Below are 22,156 nucleotides of genomic sequence, written 5' to 3'. Positions count from 1 at the left end.
GGGTGTTGGACCAGTAGGTACCGTCTGTGTGAGATGCAAGATACAGATTGGTATAGGCAGTATCGTTCATAGCGAGATCAGCAGTGAAATCCCAGAATCCTCCGTAGTGTGTGTGATGAATGTATGAAATACGTTCGACCAGTTTCTCGGTGTCCTTTGGATTCACTGGAACATTGTCGATCATACAAAAGCCATGAACATACTGAAATGTTAGATAACATACTCGGAATAAACTGCGCAGTAGAATTGGTATTACTTACGATTTTCTTGGTCCAGTCAGCAACGGCCTCGTCCGATTTCATGACTTCGTTGAAATCTACAGTGGGCAGAGACTTTTCCATGTCCTTGGGTGTCCAGAGAATTCTTTCAATTTTGGCAGTTTTCTCTTTGACCAAGACTGGATCATATGAATGAAGTTTCAGCCATTCAACAGGGTATGAGCTGACATGACCGTCATACTCCCAGGTCACATCAACAGCATCACCAGTAAATTTCGCATCCTTGGCATGAACATCTTCGGGGATCTATTAATTCCAGTTAGAAAATATTCCATACAACTTGCTATTGAACGAGTTGACGAGGTTGAAAATACTCACTGCAAAGGTGTTTTGAAGACGTTGCTTGGTAATTGGGTGAAAGTGTTCTTTACACTGGCAGGTATCCCTCAACCAGATGTTGTGACTAGAATTGTGTTAGTGCTCCGAATTCCCCAGTATTTGAAAAAATCCTTAGCTCATCTTACTTCAGTTTCCAGGATTCCAAAAAAATCACAAATCACTTACTATTTAGATGTCACTCCGTCTTTCCAAGTAACTGATACCTTCTCGGCATCAAAGTGAACAGTTGGAACAGTCATCTGCGAACTAATATTTAATACCCGAGGAAATGACTTAATCAATTAGTGAATTGTTAATCAATTGTGAAACCCAGCACAAACTTGGCAGATGTACTAAATTTAAATAAAATAAAATTCTCAAGACTAGTCAAACCGAATGTCTCAAGGCGTCGACCGAGACGTGAAATATTTCAGTATACGTTAACTGATAGCCAGTGGGGTTTCAGTATACGTTAAGAGACAGCGGGGTAGTGCATGGTACGGCAATTGCAAGTGGCCGATTTATCGTGGTCGGCATTTCAACTGTATCCGACGAGTGAAATAAATGAGAAGAGAGTACTAATAACTAAAATTCGTATCAATTGTGTGTTGTTAATGGAAAACAATTGAATCAAGATTTCAGATGGTGCATTGGTTTCGCGTACAGGCTGCGTTTCGGATTTAATCTAATTTGAGCCATAGATAATCTAGATCGAGCTGGTGATACCAATTACTCAAGTCGGCTAGTGTTAACCCCGAACAGGCATTATCTGCTGAATATTCGTGAAGTATCCACTTTAGAGATCACATTTTCCCTTTACATAATGAAAAGTAATGAACCTGGTACCTATATTTCACTAATGTCGGGTGCATCCGGTTGTTCAGTCTCATAGTCATCTATTACAAGCGGTTATCTTATGCATTTATGGCCCTTATCAGTTAACAGCTAGTATAAGCGAGACCTGCATATCGCATCCCCGCCTATTTCCGTCATTGTGGGGGTATAAATATACAACAGTTTCCCAATTCTACATTTAGATTCTGATCTATATATCAATTCTCTTGATCTACTATTGTGATTATATTGGCTTTGAGTTATTGATATTTTGGTCATTGGTATCTATTTTTATACCTTTTATCCGAACAGGTCAAAAATTAATAATAATAGATCACCAAAAGAAAATCGATAAGAATTGATTAGGATTAATCGATAGTCGGGTCTGGTAAAGATGGTATTTTCATACTTTCTTCATAAGAAAACAGTAGCTGCTAAGCAGAAAGAAAGAGAAGATAGAATCAATGATCTTCCTGAATATAAAGAGCCATTGACAGAAGAAGAAAAATCAATTCTATCCCAAGAAGCTTCTAAAGTAATTGCCAAAGTTCAAGCTGGTGAGATTAAACCTATCTCAGTTCTACGGGCATATGGAAAAAGAGCTCTCGAGTCGCAGCCAGAGCTTAATGCCATCACTGAAATATTTATCAAGGATTCAGAGAAATGGGCCGAACATGCAAATACAAAAGGACCATTGGCAGGTTTCCCTATTACCTTTAAGGATACCATTAATGTGACTGGGTATGATTCGTGTATTGGATACAGCTCCCGTTCATTCAAACCAGCAGTTAAGGATGCTCCAATTGTGAAACTTCTTAAAGATGCAGGTGCTGTACCTATGCTGAAAACCAATGTTCCCTTCACATTACTCTCTTTTGAATCATATAACGATGTCTGGGGAGTTACTAGTAATCCTTATCATAAGGATTATGCTCCTGGTGGATCGACTGGAGGTGAAGCAGCATTACTTGCTTACGGCGGTTCGAGGTTGGGTGTAGGTACTGATGTTGCCGGATCTGTTCGGGTTCCTGCTCACTTCTCTGGTATTTACAGTTTGAAATGCTCGACTGGCAGATTTCCTAAAATTGGCAACACCACGTCTATGGCCGGCCAAGAAGGTATCCCAGCTGTCTACTCACCCATGACCAGATCACTTCCTGATCTTGGATTCTTCCTCAAGACAATTATTGACATGAAGCCCTGGGAGTACGATTATAGCGTTCACCCAATTCCATGGCGTAAAGTTGACCTTCCAGCTAAGCTCAAAGTTGGTGTTATTTATGACGACGGTGTTGTGACTCCCTCACCTGCCTGTGCCCGTGCTCTTGACCTCACTATTGATGCTTTAGAAAAACAAGGCCATTCGATTGTGAAGTTTGATGCTCCCGACCCACTTCGTTGTCTCCGTATTGCCTCTCAATTGTTGTGCTCTGATGCTGGTAGAATCGCTACTCGTGGCCAGCTTTGGGGCGAGAACAATGATGCCGGTGTCGGACGAATGCTCTTCGCTCAAAGACTTCCTCGTTTTGTCAAGAAAATCTACGCCTGGATCCTGCAATATATCTATCGTGACCCCGTATGGGCCTATATGGTGCGTGACTGGAATGAGAAGACCATTACCGAGAGATGGGATCTCGTAGCTGAACGTGAGCAATACAAATTGGAATTCTTCGAAGCCTGGAAGGAGTCAGGAATCGACATCCTGCTAACTGTACCCAATGCTACACCTGCTCTGCCTCATAAGGGTCTCTACGAATCCATCTCGTCCTGTGGCTACACATTCATGTTTAACCTGCTAGACTATTCGGCCGGTGTCCTGCCAGTCACCAGAGTTGACAAAGAAAAAGACCAGCTGCCACCTGGTTTCAACCCGAACAAACTCAACCGCATTGCCAAGGGTGCCTATGACAACTACGACGCCACAAAAATGCACGGCCTCCCAGTCGGAGTCCAAGTGGTTGGCCAGCGTCTGGAAGAAGAAAAGGTAATCAAAGCCATGGAGGTCGTTGAAGACGCTCTCCACAAATCTGGCGTAGTCTACGTCCAGCGAAACTCCTAGTGTCCACGGCCCGTATTTAATATAATAAATGTCTTCAATTGGCTTCGTGCTGTGGCATGCCTCCGGCGGCCGGGCTCCGCCCGGACCTGGTTGTGCTCGCTTCGCGAGCTTTCTTGTACTTCCAGACCTGGCTCGCGAAGCGAGCAAAACCAGGTCCGGGCGGAGCCCGGCCGCCGGAGGCGTGTACGACGGAATAGTACAATCACATATCTCATTACTATATTACAGGGTTCGCGGGTCTTATCTCAGCTGGTTGTCAATGTGGTTGATCTCCGAGGTAAGACTGACCTCTTCGACGGTCTTGACCAGCTCTTTGGTGAACTTGGCCATGTCGAAAGCAATGCCCGCCAGTCGCTGCTTGACTTGTCGGTCGGGGTTCGAGTCACCGTCGATGTTTTTAGTCTCTTCTTGCAGTTGGGCCATACGCTGTGAACAGTCGCGGAGGTTCTCCAGGATGTAAGAACCCTTGTCTTTGAGGAGCCAGTTCTTAGTCTGCTTCATTGACGTGCTGGTGGCAACGACAGTGATGTCCACGAGCTTGATGATATCGAGCATGTTGTGCCGGAGAACGTACAAACTCGATCCGTCCTTGATAGCCGTGAGCAGCGATTGAATAGAATCGATGGCGGTCGCCGTCTGCTCCTCCAAATATCCTTGCAACTCTGAAATTGTGTTATCGGGATCTTCGATGTTGAAGTTGGTGGTCGAGAACTGGTTGCTGGTACTGGCATATCTTCGTGGGTCGGATCGCTCCATGTGAATGTCTTCAGTAGGGGTCACAGCCGGGTGCATGTCAGCAGGTGAGGTGACTGAGTTACCACTGAAGCGAGAAGCTTTTGAAACGTCAATTTCCTTGGGACTGAAGCTGGCTGATCCTCTATTATCACGGTTGTTGGTTCGTCTGACCTTTGCGACCTTGATAAGCTCGATCACAGCAAAGGAAAGGTCAGAAGTTACAGCATCGAGAATCGATATTGGGGCCATTCCACCAGAGATACGGTGATTACGGGTAGTCGAGATCAGCTGGTTGGCAGTTTTAGAGACCAAAGTGGCACATTGAGCAAGCTCTGTTTCAATCTTTTCAGAAACTGGTGAAGCATCATCTGGTCCATTGAGATCTTGTGTAATATGTCTTGTAGCAACAACAACGTTGTGAAGATTGTCAAGGAGATCGGTGGTACCCAATCGAGATTTCGTAAGGAACTCGTCAACTGCGACTTGGAACTTGGTCACACTGAGATCGCGAACTCTGCCTTCAGTACTGATATATGGGCTATCATTGCTCAGACCCACGTCAGGTGTGGCAAACACTGAGTTACCTCCATAAGCAGAGTTTCTCAAGTTTCGTACCAGTCCTTTAGCTCTCGAGTATCGCGATTTCCACTCTTGTACTTCCACTTTTAATGCATGTATTTGCTCAGCCATCTTTTCAGCAGGTTCAAGATTACGCTGGTTTTCTGCCAGCGTTCTCATTTCTAGCAAGAACTCTTTGGCTTCTTGTCGAACTTGCTCAGTAATCTTTTGCTGCTCGTCCAATTCCTCTTGCAATTTGGCGTGGTCTTTCAACAACTCGTCATATTGAGTTTGTAGGTCTTCATTCTTAGAACTCGAAGGACTGGGAATGGATTTTGAATCTAACTGCTGTCTAAGAGATGTTATAGTCTGTTAAATAAGTTAGTTACTTGCGTTTGTCTTTGCTGGTGGTATGTGTTAGTAAGAACTTACAGTCTCGTGTTCAGTCAGCTTGTTTTGTAGCAACAAATAATCGTTGCTAAGGGTAGCAGAGCTCTCAGCATACTCGTTCTGTTTAGATAAGGATTCTGCGTGACGGTCTTTGATATTGTTGTGTTCTTGTTCCAAGGCACTGTGGGACTCTTGTAACAGTACAAGGTTAGCCTTGTGCTCTTCTGCTTCTGTTTTGTATTGTTGAATGGCCATTGAGTGCGAGTTCACAAGTTCATCCAGTTCTTGTTGATGTCTCTTTGTGAGTTCTTCTTTCTCATTGGCATGAGAGTCAACTTGATCTTTTAGAGTCGAATGGCTGGTGGTAAGTTCTGCAATTTGACTTTCATGTTGCTGTTTTAGGTCATCAATCTCTCTTGAATGGGTCTCCTTGGTGGAATCTAATTCACGCTGAAGATTATCAATAGTCGTTTCATGTCCGGCAATTGTCTCGACATGTCTTGCATTGGCTTGTTGCAAATCCGAATCGTTAGCATGCTCCTCACGTAACTGAGTGAGAAGGCCCGTTGCACGAGACAGCTCGTCCTCAGACTGTTTCTTCTCATCACCCAGTTTATCGATTGTTTCTTTATGTGAATTAATAGTGGCTTCATGAGCAGCAATAGCGGCTTTCGACTCCTCTACTTCTTGTTCAAGAGCCTCCAACCGCTTTTGGATACTCTCTTTTTCGTCAACCGCTTTCTGTCGTTGCTCTTCTAATTCACCAACCATATCGTGAAGTCGGTTATTTTCTTCCTCGAGAGTTGTTTTCACAGTCTCAGATTCTTGAAGTCGTGACTCGAGGTTGTTTATTGTTTCATCCATTCGTGAACCTTCTGCAACAAGCATTTGAATCTGCTCATCACGATCTCTGAGCTTGGCTGACACAGACTCGTCATCAGACTCTTCGCCTTCTTCTATTCCACCGGCAGAATCTTGTTCATTTCCATAAGATCCTCCCCGGGTTATTTCGTCTTCAGCAACATCGTGAACACCTCTATCACCAGTTACGCCACCATTTGCAGCAGCTGCAACAGCAGCTAGTCTTGCAGCATCGGCTTCTTCCTCGATATCACTTAACGGCGTCAGCATTGAAAGACGTTTACTGTTTCGTACCGAGCCGTTTGACGAGAAAGTGCTGTTGTTAGCTATACCAGCGCTCTCATCAGCCTCATCATCCGCATCAATTGTATCTTCAAAACCTTCTTCGTCGTCATCATCGTCTTCTTCCACTAAAGTTGATTTAGTGGGGATAATCGTGGTAGATTTTATGGGTTGAGCCAATGGGGCAGATCGGTTAGAAGGTGGAATCGATACTTCTTCCTGGAGAGGAGGAACAATTGATGCATTATGTTGATGGGTGAAAGCGGATTCTGAGGGCATAGGTGGAGTTGCAGCGGGACTAGAAATACCCAGGGTATTCAGACTCGAGTTTCTTGGTGGCATTACAGAGTCTCTGAGATGGTAGTCTTCAGAAGTATATCGACTGGTGGCATTCGAGACAGCTGAGGCATTACTAAATCGACGGGTAGTCAAATATGGCGATTGAGAAGTCGACCCCAATGCTGGTGATTCTTTAGCACTATTGGGATCGTTTGGATCGCTAATTGATGGTCTGTCTGCAGGAGGGTTGGCTCGTAAGTTGGGATACCTTCTTTCAATCTCATACAGAATATCAGAAGCTAAGTCGTTAAACCGAGATGGCGACAGCATAGCTAGTTTTTGACGGGCTTGGTTTCTTTTTCTATGAATATTATCTCGTGGAGCCAAAAACTCGGTTTCATGTGGAAGAGGATCAACTCGTCTCACAAGTTCATCATATACATCTGTAGACAACTCGGAAAAGTGTACTTTAGAGAGTTTTTCAAGCTTCTGACGAGCCTTCGATCCTGGTGCACTCGGTCCACCATTTCCATCGCCACGAGATCCGTCCCAGATACCGTTATAATGTCCAGTAAATTGACAAAAAGTGTGATGATAACTCGCAATGGTGTCATCAATACTCACATCATCAGTTGACGATCGTGTAGTATGTATTGACCCATCTGTTGGATTCGGGCTAGTATTGGGATTACCATTGCCATTAGCACCGTATAGGTTGCTATTGCTGTGGCTGTTGGTCATCCCGGAATACTTGTCCAAAGAAGGACCTCTACTGTGAATTGGCTGGTTGTAATTCACTGAGGACATCATCGTAAGTTACTTTTTGTTGCTATTCATCGTTAGTTTAAATTTTGCTTTTATTTCGTTAAGATACTCCCAAAAATTACCCATAAGAACCATCCTCAAACCCCTATCCATCAAATGAATCATTATCATACAAAACACAATCCAAAGGCCTAACCAATATATAATTCAATATCAGTATATCTTTACACGGTACAATCCAGTATATCTTCGTGTACCGTATAAACATAAACCGATGCTCAGTCACAATAACTATCGTAATCGCTAGCATAATCCATCTAGTTCCGCTTTTAGAGCCACTTTCATCTAATCCAAGTTCAATAACATGGCCAACAACCACAATTCCTACAGTCAACAAATCACTATTTACCAACACTCATGGGCCCCTATCTTCACTTCACAAACACAAATGGTCCATAGTCAGCATCACCAACCATGACCATTTCATACATCAGCATCACTTACCAACTTGACCAACCAGATCGCAGTCAATCCTGTCCCATATAACACTTTCACAAAAGTGCAAAGTACGAACAGCAGCTTTTCTGCTTGGATTCTCGCCCTTGACCCTGATTATGTATAGTACGCGTGTTGTTTGACAGCGGATGGATGGACAATGATGTAGATAGGTCTGCTGGGTTTATCGGCGAACGAAAAAAAAAAAGGGGGGACGGCTGTGATACAAAAATATCGGGATACAACCGCGTTGTCCACGCGTGTTCAAAAGTCTACGCGATCTTGCTAGCAATCGATTGTCTCGCTATTGGAAAACCAAATCGACAATCGGAACAAACCGTCACAACCTGATTTAATTCCACACCTCGTGTACCTCTTTTTTTCGAGTATTAGCGTATTTGTGTTTATCTTTGGCACAAAAGTCTGTTTTGTCTTGACTATTTTGTCTCTCTTTCCTGCTGCATTCGAATCCCACGCTATTAACCGTATTAGGTCAGGGTAAGGTCTTTCCGGCAGTTAGACTGCCAACCTAAAATTGGAATTTCAGGGGTACAATTAGTCTGCATATGGAAATCAATCAACAAATCCACACCCCGCTATTCTCTACACCAGTCTACGAAGACCTTATTTCAATCGCAAAACCACCAATAAATACATAAAATGTACGTGGTTGCTGCTATGGGCCGAGAATTGGATAATATTTTTATTTCTAAACTCTATTCATTCGTGCATGCTACTGATGGCCGGTATCTACTGTCTTCCCGCTTTGACGCCGGGTTCCAGATGTGAGCTTTGCATCTGCTGAGCGGGAATTGTGTGCCTCTTCCTTGCTAATCACTGCTGTCTGCTCTGACTATTGCCATGCTCGAAAATATTGACGGGTAGTCCTTGAGCTTGGAGGGGGAGGGGTTCTGCCTCCGGCGGCTGGGGCTCCGCCCCAGACCCCGTGGCTCCTCTCGCTGCGCTCGAGTCGTTACCTCGGCGGTGGATAATCGCGTGTGGATGACGTAAGTATGGGGTATGAAGCTAGGTTTACTGCTCTTAGACCAATATTTTTTAGTTCGCGTGTGAAAATGTTCACCTTTTTCAGTTGAAAGTAGAATCTGCTGCATATGCAGGCTGTTCAAGAATTTAGGTGTGTTCTCACTCTCACATTCCGTGTTATATGCTATTTCTCGGCTCTCAGAAACATTAGACGCACATAACTTAGTTCTTTTTACAGTTGGATGAATTAAATGAATAGCCAGTTTCTCTATTGCAACTTACAATTTCACATGGGTTCGCCATCAAAACTATCCAGATAGTGTATTTATGGTTTTCTAAGCGCAAAGCTCATCTGAAAACACGCAAAACTGACGTCAACCTAATTCCTAGTTCTTGCAATCCATGCTTCCCTCTCACTGGCCTTGGAATAATTTTATTAAGTTTCCAGTCGCATTTCGTTTGGATTACTTACTGTGGCCCAGTTGAATGCACATACCTGCAGGGAAGTTCAAAGTACAACCACTACATTAATTGGAGTCCTGAAATAGTGGATTTTTCCTCATATGAGTAAAAGAATCCAGTGTTAGTATTGAATGGCGGACAATAAGAATTTGTCTTCAAGTAAATTTAAACATCCATTTTGATGAAATAAGAGCCCTCTGTGCTTTGCGGACCTGAAACTCCTATATAGCTATCATACTTCAACTTTTTCTTTAATTGCTTCACCTTTCAATTAAAGCGGAAAAATGTGAAAACAACCTACCGAACTTTTGTGCCAAACACTAGCTATTGATGCTATGACACTTGATATCATATTAAGCAGTACTACTCCATTGCATAATGCTTCAGAAGATTAATGCCAACAGACTAGCTACTCAAGGTTCCAACTGCTTATCCTCTTGAAATGCGTAAGATCGATTGGTTTTCAAGGTAAAAAACAGTGGAAATCCAGCTCAACTAGCTATAGAATTGTCAATTGAAGACGGAATTGAAATAATCATCCGAATCTAGTACTATGTACATGCTTTGGCTTAGGACTGCTGCAATCAGCACGAATAGAACGAATAGACAGCACCAGCAAAGGAGCAATTTCGGCTACAGACACGAATAACCGGGAACAGCTATAGAAAACAGCAAAAGGCTATGAAACTGGCAAAGGATAAGAATGGATCTGGTCTGAAAGTGGGTCATTAGACCTCACCTTTCTCTCTCGTTATAGTACTAGATATGGTGCAATCAGCCATGCACGATGCAAGATAAGCGTCGAAGATAGATTTATAATCCGTCATATCAGCAGACTTATTGCTGGAGTACTATTCAGTTAAATCAGGAACCAAAGGTCAACTTGGAACTATATTGGACACTCTTTTGAAACTGCAACGAATCGATTTTGGAGGCGCTAGGCTAGTTCTGGGTATTGATTATTTGTGGGAAAATCAGCCAAGAATCAGGTTATGTCAATGGGAAAATAATTGGTCTGAAAATATTTGGCCACATATATATTGAATCAGAACCCGTTCAAAGGAGACTCTATTTGAAATTATTATTCCTCGATGTCTGAATTAGATAGATTTAGACAGGCCTGGAGGTCTGAAGTTCAACATCGACATTCAGACGGACAGAACTCAACAGCACCATCTGCTACTTCATCTACTGCTACCAATGGAAGAACAGCAGCTTCTAATAACGCTGGAGAGGCAGCTATTAATCGAGACACAACTGATGACATTTCAACTGAGAGAGCTCTGTCTCCTACAAGAGTAATCACACCAGATAGTGCATTTCGGGCAGAACGACCGGAACATGTCTATTACAATAAAGATTTATCACGAACAGATCTCGATGCTCTAGAGGCTTTTGAACGGGCTGTTGACAGTGAACATACTGGAAAGTTGTCAGACGCTGTTCGTCATTATAGAGATGCATTTCGACTCAACGAGAGAGTGGACAAACTGTACAGAGAAAAGTACTATTCTATCAAACCAACTCACAAAAAACCCAGCACCAAATCTAGTGGCGGAGCCGAAAGTTCGACAAAGACTAGTACCAAGAAAAGCCAAAAAGTTCTACTTGGAGATGGAACGGGATCAGTGTCGGAGCTGAGTAAAAATCTTGCAGAGCTTAGTCTGACTGCAGAAGACGAAGAACTGCCATGTCCTATCCTTCAAGTCCCGGTAGAGATTCTATCTGAAATATTCCGATACCTAGCATTAGACGATCTGTCGTCGTTTACAAAGTGTACATACTCGTGTAAATCATTTGCACATATTGGATATACCACCAAAAGCATCTGGATGGCCCTCTGTCAACAGGCATACAGTAAACAACATTATACAGAGGACGCGGTGGAAGAGCTATGCAATGGAAACGAACTGGAAGCTGTCAAAAAGTATTGGGGCAACTCGTTTCGTAGAATGTATCTCGAAAGACCCCGGATCAGGTTTGACGGAGTCTATATCAGCACCTGTAACTATCTACGTCCTGGTGTAGGAGATACATGGAACGCACCCATCCACATGGTCACATACTACCGATACTGTAAATTCTACGAAGACGGCACCTGTATAAATCTTCTCACCACCTCCGAACCATCAGACGTTGTCCCTGTATTCACTCGAAACATCACTGGCACTGCCCATGGCACAGGACCTACCCGACCGTCGAAAAAACAGCCCGCCGTCATCTACACCAAAGAAGACGGCACAGTCCTTTCTCGTCCTAAAGGAATCATGAGCGGGACCTGGAAAATCAACGGACTAGATGGCACCGTCCTCATCGAGTCCGAGGGCTCGGTCGAACGGTACACATTCTACATGCAACTGCAAATCCGGTCCAGCGGCCACAACCGACACAACAAACTCAAATGGGTCAAATTCTGGAGCATCAACAACCTCTCCGACACCTACGGCGAGTTTTCCCTTCGCCACGACAAAGCCTTCTTCTTCCTCAAACGCCATCCGGCCGCTCTTACCACATAAAACCACTTTATCTCCCACCCATAACTGCCTCCGGCGGCTGGGGCTCCGCCCCAGACCTGGTTGCTCCTGCTTCGCAGGAGTTGGCTGGCATCCCGACGTAATGACTCTAGCGGAGTGAAAGGAGCCACGGGGTCTGGAAAAGCCCCAGCCGCCGGAGGCACTTGCTCCGCAGGAGTTGGCTGGCGCTCCGAAGTAACGACTCGAGCGGAGCGAGAGGAGCCACGGGGTCTGGGGCGGAGCCCCAGCCGCCGGAGGCAGAACCCGCCCCCAGAAGGCAGTGGACACGGTTTATTAGATCTTAGAGACACGGGTCAGGAGTTTGCCGACTTTGTTACCCGAGAAGAGCTGGCCCCAGACCTCGGGGATCTTGGCGAGCGAGTTGGACTCGGATGAGAGGTCGACGAGGTTGATGCTGTCGGAGAGCGAGATTTTGCCTTGTTGGAGGGCTGTGAACAGCTTGACAAAGGTCTCGGCGTGCTTGTCTTTGAAATCGGTGACAATGAATCCCTCGACTCGCAGACGGTTGGTGATGATTTGGCCCCAGTTTCGGATGAAACCCTTGGAGTGGTCGTTATAGCCGGCAATGGCTCCGCAGGCAATAACCACGCCGAATGGCTTGACTTTACTGAGCATGAAATCGAGGATCTCGCCGCCGACGTTGTCAAAGTAGACATCAGCGAAATCAGGACCAATGGCGTCGGACAATTGCTTCTTGAACTCGGGGTCTTTGTAGTTGACAGCAACATCAGCACCCACTTTCTTCACATGGTCGATTTTGTCGTCGGATCCGGTGATACCAATGACCTTTTTACAGCCAATAACGTGCTTGGCATATTGAACAGCAATGATACCAGTAGCTCCAGAAGCAGCAGAAACGACCACAGTGTGCTCGGGCTTGACTCTGCCAACCTCAGTCAGACCATAATAGGCAGCAAGACCAGATGCTCCAACAAGCGAGAGGTAGGTAGGAAGGTCGGCATTGGGGTCAGAAACTTTAGTAGAGATTCTCAATTCATTAACAAGAGAATAATTCGACCAGCTTAATAGGCCAATGACAATATCACCGACCTTGTATTTGTCCGACTTGGAAACAATGACTTTACCAGCACCAAGCGATCTCATGGCTTCTCCTTTCAGAACAGGAGGAACGTACATTCTCTTAGGATCCAACCCCTTTTGAATCCAGGCTCTTTGAGTAGGATCATTAGAAAAGATCAATGGCTGAACGACGATATCACCGGTCTTGAGCGACTCGGGGTCCAAAGTCGAGGTGACCTCTTTGAATGTGGAAGTCTCTTGACCCAATACAAGATTGGTCTCGGTGACAGGAGGGTTCTCAAGAACAAGTTCTTTGATTTGTAGAGACATTCTGGCTTTTTATACTGTAATAATTCAATGGTAATTGAAATTAAAAAAAAATTACAACGTTGAACCTCTTCAGAGATACAAGTACTTATATATTCAAGCCAGCCCAGATCCAAGCCAAGGTCGATCCTGCTCCATTAGGAAGGAGGGGAGGCGGCGCCTCGGTAGAAGAGTCTCTCCGGAGCCCTTGCCGCAATCAAGATTTGCGGCATAGAAATTTACCGTTGAGGGGCAGGTGAAACCGCATAAGCCCTGCCAACGGGTGCCGGCTGGCAGGGACTCTATCGCACTTTAAATTTGGATCTTAGACGTTCTTCTCAAACTTCATCAGAAAAACTACTTCTCATACTCGCCCCTCAAACCACTCAACCCCTCTTCAACGTCCCCATTTAATCCCAACACGGAAGCCCAATTCTCCGACCTGCCCCCCTTCCGGACCCAAAAAACAGTGGGCACGAACGACCCGGCAAGCCGACCGACTCATTTTCATGCGTTTCTTAATAAGCTGCCATCAATGACTCGGTGGGGCTCCATTGTCTCCCTCCTCGACACGCACACCACCGGCATCCAAAAGCTATACGAGATGCGTCTATGCACCATCCACAGGCGGCCAGCGCAATCCGGCAACCCTGCAGTCTGTCAATCATGCCATGCCATGCACGACCGTTGACACCTTAAATCCCCCTTGCCCACTATTCTTACCCCCGCCAGAGGGACGGGGGCCTGCCTCCGGCGGCTGGGGCTCCGCCCCAGACCCCGCTGCTCCTCTCGCATCGCTCGAGTCGGGCGTGGGGCCTCCCTCGAAACTGGAGAACCTCTATAATCCCAGCGAGGGGGACCCCACGCCCGACTCGAGCGAAGCGAGAGGAGCTGCGGGGTCTGGGGCGGAGCCCCAGCCGCCGGAGGCAGGTCCCAGGAACAGGTCAAAAATATTCGTAGATAGCGGTTATACGGACAGGGCCTCGACCCAGTCTTTGGCGACGACACGGTAGATCTTGATATCGCCGGAGACGAAGTCCGAAAGGACGTACTCGCCTGGTTGGACACGGCGGACGTTGGAGACGTTCTGGTGGACCACGTGGATGGTGTTGGAGTCGACTGAGGTTACGACTGAGGTGTGGTCCGGTGCTCCTGAGAGTGATTGAGACACGACTCGACCGGTGGTGGGATCACGTTTCTCGAACCGTGCTTCGCGGAATTGAATGATATCTCCGCGACGGATCTCTTCTCGTGAAATGGCAGGGTTGGTACCGTAGATGAGCATGCCGTGGACGAGTCCTTTCGACGTCATGGCTTGGCCGTGAGTCGACTGTTCAATGGCTTGTTGGGCAAGAGTCCAGCACTCGCCGTTACCCACCTGTTGACCCATCTTCGACTCAGCCCATGAAGCTACTAATTCGCCGTACTGAGAATGTGAATAGACCAGTTCGGGTCCAGTGAGAAGTCGTGGAACTGCCGAGTCGGTTCGGGTGACTCGACAGGTGCGAACAGGATCACTTTCATCCCAGGTCATGGTAAATCTAACAACTGACAGATCTTCAGTGATTCGAAGTGCTATTTTCAATGTCCTAGTGGAGCCGGAGGATGATGTGGAGTAAGTGTATTCAGTACCAGAAAGGTCGGGAGGAAAGTGAAGAGGTTGTCCCATTGGAACTGCGAACCAGGCAGTTGCCAGCTGGAAATCAAATCGTTTCGGTTCTTTTGGTTCAGGTTGCACTTGAGAGTCAGAGAATGAACCACTTCTAGCAATGGTTTCAACAGATGGTCGAGTAGCATGGTTGATTGGTGGTGGCAAGGAAGGAGCATGTGAACTGTTGACACCAACGGTGTGAGGATGGTTACGAGCTGGTGCCGATGGTACAATTGGTTTAGGAGCAATAACAGGCGGGCTTGCGACTGATGAATGAGCATAGCCAGTACCCGGAGCAGCAGGAGCAGGTGTGGAAGCAGCAGAAAAAGAAGACCCGGTACTCAGACTGGGTTTTTTCTTGGGTGGTGGTGGAGGAGCTTTCTTGTTTATGCTGGCGCCAGTTGAAGCTGGAGAAATGGGAGGTGGAGACGCTGAAGCGGTAGACGAATGAGATACTGAGTTACGAGTTTTTCTAGCAGCGATTTCAGCAGCAAAATTTGGAATTCCTGGTTGAGCAAATGCAACAGCCGGTTGAGGAGCAGATGATTGTGAATCGCCAGATGGACTGGGTACAGCCTGAACTTCGTTTTGGTTGTCATTAACTGAAAGGTTGTTCAAACTATCAGTTAAAGCATACGCAGGAGGTTGACCTTGAGGTTGACCCTGGAATTGACTCTGGAGTGGTTGGGGTAGCTGCTGTTGAGAAGGGTATGTTCGAGCTGGTTGAGGGTGAGGAACTGTGTTGGTATTTCCAGAAGTTGAAAAAGCAGATGGTTTAGGAGGAGGGGTGGGCTGAACTTTGAGAGAAGCTGGTTTAGGAGGAGCCTGTCTTGGACCCGTACTGTGAGTAGCCGATCCTGGAGGAGTGGCTCTTGTAGCAGGTGGAGTAGGACTTACGCGCGATGCTGGAGGAGTAGGAGTCTGTCGAGATACAGGAGGTGGTAGTTGTTGTTGTTGTTGATGTTGTGGCTGTTGAGTAGCAGTAATCGTAGCAGCTGCTGCTTGAGGTGCCGGAGCCTTGTAACTGGCACTGGCAGGGTTTCCGTAAATAGGAGGAGGAGCAAAGCTGGTAGGATCAGGCAGATTCTGTCTTGGAGGTGGAGGAGGAGGCATTCCAGCACCTGGTTTAGAAGGACTCGATCTGTTTACACCAGGGGAAGCAACAGCTGAAGAAGCAGCAGATCCAGGACGACCAAATACCGGAGGAGGAGCAAAGGAAGCTGGATCAGGCAATGGCGCTTTTACAGGTTTCGATTGTGCGTCCTCAGGAGCCCCGACTCCAGGAGTAGCAGGAGCACGAGTGGTGGAATTGGGACTGTTTATAGCAGCCGAAGCAGGGTTGCCAAACACAGGAGGTTTTGGAAACGAGGTTGGATCTGGCAAAGGGGGTCTCGCAGGAGGAGCTGGAGACAAGGCTGGAGCAGGAGATGGTGCAGCATTCTGTGAAGGGTAGTTTGGAGGCTGTTCAACCGGAGTTGGCTGTGGAGCAGCCTGTGGAACAATCTGTTGTGGAGCTTGCTGGCCGTACTGCTGGGCATACGGTTGAGCTGGCTGCTGCTGACCATACTCCTGGCCATACTGTGGAGCCGGCTGCTGTTGAGCTGGTTGTTGGCCATACTGCTGTTGGGCTGGTTGTTGGCCATACTGCTGCTGAGCTGGTTGTTGGCCATACTGCTGTTGAGCTGGTTGTTGACCATACTGCTGTTGAGGTGGCTGTTGAAATGACTGTGGTTGACCGTACTGTTGAGGTGGCTGTTGAACTGGAGGAGAAGGAGCCGGAATCACTCCTGGCTGACCCAGTTGACCTGGCTGACCGTATCCAGACAGTTGCTGCTGTTGCTGGTAAGACCCAGGTTGACCCGGACTCGCAACTTGGCCATAACCAGCTGCTGGATTCGGATTATATCCCTGAACTTGTGGTTGCTGTTGTTGTTGCTGAGGAGGCAATTGACCTTGATTCTGTCCGTACGCTTGATACGTCTGACCAGGAGCCACTCCTGGAGCCTGTCCAGGCACCTGAGCAGGAGCTTGAGGCGGCAACTGGCCATACCCTGCCGCTGGCGAAGGAGCATATCCCGTCTGAGGCTGCTGCTGCTGGCCATAGCCGGGATGAGCAGCCTGAACTGGCTGAACTGGAGCCACAGGCTGAGCTGGCTGAACTGGAGCTCCATTCTCGTACCCCCTGTGTTTTGGAGGCGGGGGAAACAAACTGGGATCCGTCAGAGCCGACAGCGGACGGGCCTGAATACTCTCCCTCTCATTCTCTTCTGATGTCCTGTTAGTCACTTCTACGACGGGTGTCAGATTGCCTCCGGCGGCTGGGGCTCCGCCCCAGACCCTGGTTGCTCCTCTCGCTTCGCTCGAGTCGTTCCGTCGTTGACCCTAGAACAAAAACCTCCTGCGAAGCAGGAGCAACCAGGGTCTGGGGCGGAGCCCCAGCTGCCGGAGGCATCTGACCCCCACTCCGAAACCCCGTTTACGTACCCTGGCGACCAATTCGCGAGCTGGGAAGTGAGAATTTAGGGGCTTTTTTCCAGTCGCCCGAGTCGTATTTCTGTTTGCCCTTGGCAGACACGTCATTGAGCTTGTCTCTGCTCTCTTTGAGAAACGACCCGATTCCCGAGCTCGACATTCTTTCTCCGCAATTGACTCTGTCTTTTTCTCTTCTGGCGGTCGCTGGCGTGTCAACTGTCAAACCTGGCTGCTTCTCCGGTTAATATCGTCCCCGTGCATATGAACAGCAGATCCCCCGCCGCACCTGGGGAAAGGCGCACTGCCTCCGGCGGGGGCTTTGCCCCAGACGCCGTGGCTCCTTACGCTCCGTTCGAGTCGGGACTGGGAGGTCCTCCCGAGAATCTCCTGCGGAGCAGGAGCTACGGGGTCTGGGCAGCGCTCCAGCCGCCGGAGGCACCGTGGACCCTGAATATGCATCGTCGATCAGGGGTGGGTGTGCCTCCGGCGGCTGGGGCGCTGCCCCAGACCCCGTGGCTCCTCGAGCTCCGCTCGAGGAGGATGCGGGGGATCTCCGGAGAATCTCCTGCGGAGCAGGAGCAACCAGGGTCTGGGGCGGAGCCCCAACCGCCGGAGGCACGAGCGGACCCTAGATATGCATCGCCGATCAGGGGGGTTTGGAGTTTTTCAGGTGTCGCGCGGTTGAACGCATCGCCCAGGGAGATGGTTTACCCGTGGGGGTTTGAGGGTGTTCAATTGATGATTCTACAAGTAAGGTGGCTGGGGTGGCATTGATACGGATTCAATGAAGGGATGAAGCGGGTACTTGTCAAATAAGGGCATTGGAGAGTTAGAGATCAAAGAAAAAAACTGAGCTCGCGGGAAGGTATTTATATCAAGTATCAGCCAGCAAGCGTCGGTTTGCTAGTACCGGACGAAACACGCTGAGGAGAAAAGAAGTCGTACCATCAATGAAGCGAATCGTCCGCGAATTTCTAATATCCCTTGTCTGTATTGCGAGCACGAGGATAGAGCTAGTTATATACACTTAAATCGAAAAAGCAGAGCAGAACACTAGTGGACCTGAAATGGCCATAGGTCACTTAATTGAGCCCATGGTTTCACGTTGTTTTTGTGTGGAGAGTTTGATGTCATTGAATTCGAAGCCGGGTAACACACCTGTTTTCCAGTTTACATGTTAAATATTAGCCAGGTGACAGCATGGGTTGTATTCTTGTTTCCTAAACTTCTCAGGTCAGGCTCCGGAGTCGAACATGAGTCACACACCTTAATTGGCCCTGGAAGTGGGCGGCTCTTTGGGGTATGGGACCATGCCTCCGGCGGCTGGGGCTCCGCCCCAGACCCCGGTTGCTCCTCTCGCTTCGCTCAAGTCGAGCGTCGGGTATGCAACAAATTATCCAGATAAATGTTTAAACCAATATTTACAGATGACTGCAAAAGAATGTTTCCTTATGGTCGTGTGAGGTTGGCTCATGTAGCCATGTGAGTAGAATGAGATTTCCCGGATGATATCTCGAGACGAACTCAAGTCGTATTTAACGCTTAAATCATAGAAAAATTGTCCTAGGATAAACCTACTGACAAGAGTCTCCAACTTACCTCCTTTGACCCTTATTCGTTTTGTCGTGTGGGCTCTCAGGCCCATGGATGTAAAGGAGACAATTGTTACCTTTAGGCTAACGCAATATAAGTAGCATCGAGGGCTAGGGTTTAGTAAACAAAGCCGGGTAAACTTAATTATTGGAATCTAGAAAAAAATCGAATGAGCCTTTTTGGAGGATGCTCTGTTTTGGGACTCACGACGTATTGCGTTGGATTAAAATAAAAGCTCAATAACGGAAGGATAAAAAGCTATCGAATCACTTAGAGAAGCAACTATCTACTAGTTCACATTTTTACAACTCAAGGGTGGGCTAGGGATATCACAACGTAGAGCTCAGTTAAAATTTCAAATTAAAGATCATATCAACGATGGGCCTCGTATTGTTAAGTACAATAAGTGAGTATCAATCAATCAATCCATTAATGCTTGCTGATTTAGCACCTGAAATGGTCATGGGTCACTTTTGACGGAAATGCAATGTCCACGACATGTAAAGAAATGGATGCTTTAAAAATTCAAGCTGGGTGACATGAACGCCGGGTAAGAAGTTGTGTATCCTAGTTCAAAATTGTTTATATTCCAGATTGGCCTGGACCAAGGAGTAAACTATGCAGAATGAAACTATAGGCTAGCCAATCGCACTGACGCGCCTGATCACAAGGATTTAGCTCATATAGCCGAGTAAGAGAATGAGCTTTTTCCGAATGATGGGGTTGTTGCCTCCGGCGGCTGGGACTCCGCCCCAGACCCTTGTTTCTCATGCTTCGCAGGAGATCCGGGTACGTAGTTCAAGGCTAAAGTCATGAAATGGTCTTTCTGGAATAAAAAGAAAGCTATAGTCCTCAACTTTTTTGTGTTCAACTGGAACTCGCCCAGTCCCGTGTGCTCTGGCCCAGAGGCACTTAGAATTGTCAGCGCCGGGTAACACAATATGTTTCAAGCATGGAAATTATCGTGATACTGAAAAAAGAGAGGACTAGTTAGTATAAGACATTAACTGGAACTCAGATAGAGACATACAAACAGTTAAAAGTGAATATAATAAGGAGGCACAGCACAGTTGCGAGCATTCGCAGGATGGTGGCTGAATAAACTTCGGTGAAATATGAGGGTCCAGGGCCGGGGGTTAATATTGGCCCTTTAGCTCACGACATGGGTTGGATCATTAACTCAACTGTCTATGATGAATATCTAGGGTAATAGGTCCAGCTGCCCCCAAATGATATTTTGTCGGGTCAAATATGCTATAGCTCCCAAGAGCGTTGGTTGCGGGCGGATGAGGTTTCGGTAGTACCTCCGGACGACAAATTCAAACCATTATTTCCAGGCCCAGTACATCAAACCAAAGTTTCTAACTGATTTTGTTCAGGTACTATTTCCGTCCGTCTCATGGAATCGGGCTCAGGGGTTCAAGAGAACTGACGCAAGAGATCTGATGCAAGAGATCTGATGCAAGAGATCTGATGTAAGAGATCTGATGCAAGGGATCTGATGTAAGAGTTCTGATGTAAGAGTACAGTGTGAGATATTCCTCCTCATACCCAGTGTTTCTGCTATTTGAAGGAATAGTTAAATAGAAAGAAAGCAAAACTATTTTCGTTTTCGCTCGATTATCATACTCAGCGATCTAAGGAATCAGGTTGTCGCCAGTTTTGGCACCGGATAAGGGCCATATACGAGCGATATACTTCTTCCCGCAAATATTCAGTATAATAAATTTTCTTTAATACTTTGGGATTAATTTCAATGCTTTCTTCATCGCAAAACTGTAGAATACCTCTGACGAAAGAAAAAATGCTTTAAAACATTTGCTAGGAAGGACGTGAAATCTCTAGAGAAGATTGGAACCAAACGGCACCTGAGACTCAACTCTCAGAAGTCCGGACAAACTTCTGGAGGTTATAAATTCTCGTGACCTCAGCTTTACGGAAAGTCCTCTTAGGAATCCCACGTAAACGACTCGAGCGCAGCGAGAGGAGCCACGGGGTCTGGGGCAGAGCCCCAGCCGCCGGAGGCAGACCCACCCCGTCGGCATGAGAAGACACCTCAGTCAGCCCCTTTACCTGCTATCCACATCCCAGTCAGCCACAAACCGGTAACAGGAGTCCTAGAGTGGCAATTTGTGGTGTTTCTGAGGAAACCCAGCCCGAATTGCCAATTCAGGTGCAGACGCAGGAACCACCGGTGCTTGGTCCCTGATGCAGGGTCCAATGCACATCCCCGCATCCCAAATTGCACCACTGAACCCACACAGGGGCTCTCGTGCCTCCGGCGGCTGGGGCTGCGCCCCAGACCCCACTGCTCCTCTCGTTTCGCTCGAGTCGTGACCCCCGGGATCCCCGCCATCTCCTGCGAAGCAGGAGCAACCAGGGTCTGGGGCGGAGCCCCAGCCGCCGGAGGCAGGTCCCCATCCACGCGGAAAAACAACCTCATGAAAATTCCAGCTATCTCTATTTGGTGTTTTGCAGCAGGTTGACGAACTCGTTATAGTCGATGTGGCCATCGCCGTTAGCATCAGCTTCTCTGATCATTTCGTCGACCTCTTCTTCAGTCAAACGCTCGCCAATAGTGGTCATGACGTGGCGCAATTCGGCAGCTGAAATAAACCCGTTGCCGTCACGGTCAAACACTTTAAACGCCTCGCGAATCTCCTCCTCCGAGTCGGTGTCCTTCATCTTCCGGGCCATCATGGTCAGAAACTCGGGGAAATCAATAGTGCCGTCGTTATCCACATCGACCTCGTGGATCATATCCGATAACTCGCTCTCCGAGGGGTTCAATGCCAAACTTCTCATGACCGTACCGAGCTCCTTAGTAGTGATCTTGCCTGGCTGTGTTAGATTTTCTCGGGGGTGGGGTGTTGCCTTCGGCGGCTGGGGCTCCGCCCCAGACCCTGGTTGCTCCTGCTTCGCAGGAGATGGCGGGGATTCCGGGGGTAACGACTCGAGCGAAGCGAGAGGAGCAGCGGGGTCTGGGGCGCAGCCCCAGCCGCCGGAGGCACGAGGGGAACGTACCATCGTTGTCCTTATCGAACAGAGAAAATGCCTCTTTAAACGCGGAGATTTGTTGTTCGGTCAGTTGGTCAGCCTGTTTGGTTTGTTAGTACCGGTTTCAAGTCTGATCACACAGCCCCTATCTCCCATGTCCCGATCCGTTATCTCACCAGTCACGGGACTCAAAACCCTGTGAATACGAGCTCAAACGGGCCAGCAGCCTTGCAATGGCCTCACACCTACCATTTTCAGATGTGCCTGTTACAATTCCGGGGGA

General features: G+C 47.5%; 8 protein-coding genes across 8 annotated transcripts; 3 read left to right on the top strand and 5 right to left on the bottom strand.

Annotated features, from left to right (window-relative positions):
* Positions 1–1,824: 1,824 nt before the first annotated feature.
* On the top strand, positions 1,825–3,489 carry AMD2 (Amd2p; the record flags this gene model as incomplete). The annotated part of the gene is made up of 1 exon (XM_018881843.1): positions 1,825–3,489. One exon carries the CDS (start codon positions 1,825–1,827, stop codon positions 3,487–3,489), a length of 1,665 nt encoding a protein of 554 aa, XP_018736281.1.
* A 240-nt stretch (positions 3,490–3,729) lies between these two features.
* SPA2 (Spa2p) lies at positions 3,730–4,962 on the bottom strand (the record flags this gene model as incomplete). Its single annotated transcript, XM_018881842.1, has 1 exon — positions 3,730–4,962. The coding sequence occupies one exon, from the start codon at positions 4,960–4,962 to the stop codon at positions 3,730–3,732; it is 1,233 nt and encodes a 410-aa protein (XP_018736280.1).
* A 237-nt stretch (positions 4,963–5,199) lies between these two features.
* On the bottom strand, positions 5,200–7,401 carry SPA2 (Spa2p; the record flags this gene model as incomplete). Its single annotated transcript, XM_018881840.1, has 1 exon — positions 5,200–7,401. The coding sequence occupies one exon, from the start codon at positions 7,399–7,401 to the stop codon at positions 5,200–5,202; it is 2,202 nt and encodes a 733-aa protein (XP_018736279.1).
* A 2,990-nt stretch (positions 7,402–10,391) lies between these two features.
* On the top strand, positions 10,392–11,816 carry HRT3 (SCF ubiquitin ligase complex subunit HRT3; the record flags this gene model as incomplete). Its single annotated transcript, XM_018881839.1, has 1 exon — positions 10,392–11,816. One exon carries the CDS (start codon positions 10,392–10,394, stop codon positions 11,814–11,816), a length of 1,425 nt encoding a protein of 474 aa, XP_018736278.1.
* A 291-nt stretch (positions 11,817–12,107) lies between these two features.
* On the bottom strand, positions 12,108–13,184 carry AWJ20_4747 (uncharacterized protein; the record flags this gene model as incomplete). The annotated part of the gene is made up of 1 exon (XM_018881838.1): positions 12,108–13,184. The coding sequence occupies one exon, from the start codon at positions 13,182–13,184 to the stop codon at positions 12,108–12,110; it is 1,077 nt and encodes a 358-aa protein (XP_018736277.1).
* A 943-nt stretch (positions 13,185–14,127) lies between these two features.
* On the bottom strand, positions 14,128–17,443 carry AWJ20_4746 (uncharacterized protein; the record flags this gene model as incomplete). Its single annotated transcript, XM_018881837.1, has 2 exons — positions 14,128–17,165; positions 17,296–17,443. 2 exons carry the CDS (start codon positions 17,441–17,443, stop codon positions 14,128–14,130), a joined length of 3,186 nt encoding a protein of 1,061 aa, XP_018736276.1.
* A 3,893-nt stretch (positions 17,444–21,336) lies between these two features.
* CMD1 (calmodulin) lies at positions 21,337–21,903 on the bottom strand (the record flags this gene model as incomplete). Its single annotated transcript, XM_018881836.1, has 1 exon — positions 21,337–21,903. One exon carries the CDS (start codon positions 21,901–21,903, stop codon positions 21,337–21,339), a length of 567 nt encoding a protein of 188 aa, XP_018736275.1.
* On the top strand, positions 21,380–22,075 carry AWJ20_4744 (calmodulin; the record flags this gene model as incomplete). Its single annotated transcript, XM_018881835.1, has 1 exon — positions 21,380–22,075. One exon carries the CDS (start codon positions 21,380–21,382, stop codon positions 22,073–22,075), a length of 696 nt encoding a protein of 231 aa, XP_018736274.1.
* Positions 22,076–22,156: the final 81 nt, after the last annotated feature.

The sequence above is a fragment of the Sugiyamaella lignohabitans genome, chromosome D, assembly GCF_001640025.1.
Source record: "Sugiyamaella lignohabitans strain CBS 10342 chromosome D, complete sequence".
Lineage (NCBI taxonomy): Eukaryota > Fungi > Ascomycota > Dipodascomycetes > Dipodascales > Trichomonascaceae > Sugiyamaella > Sugiyamaella lignohabitans.
This window is presented reverse-complemented; position numbering and strand designations above follow the sequence as displayed.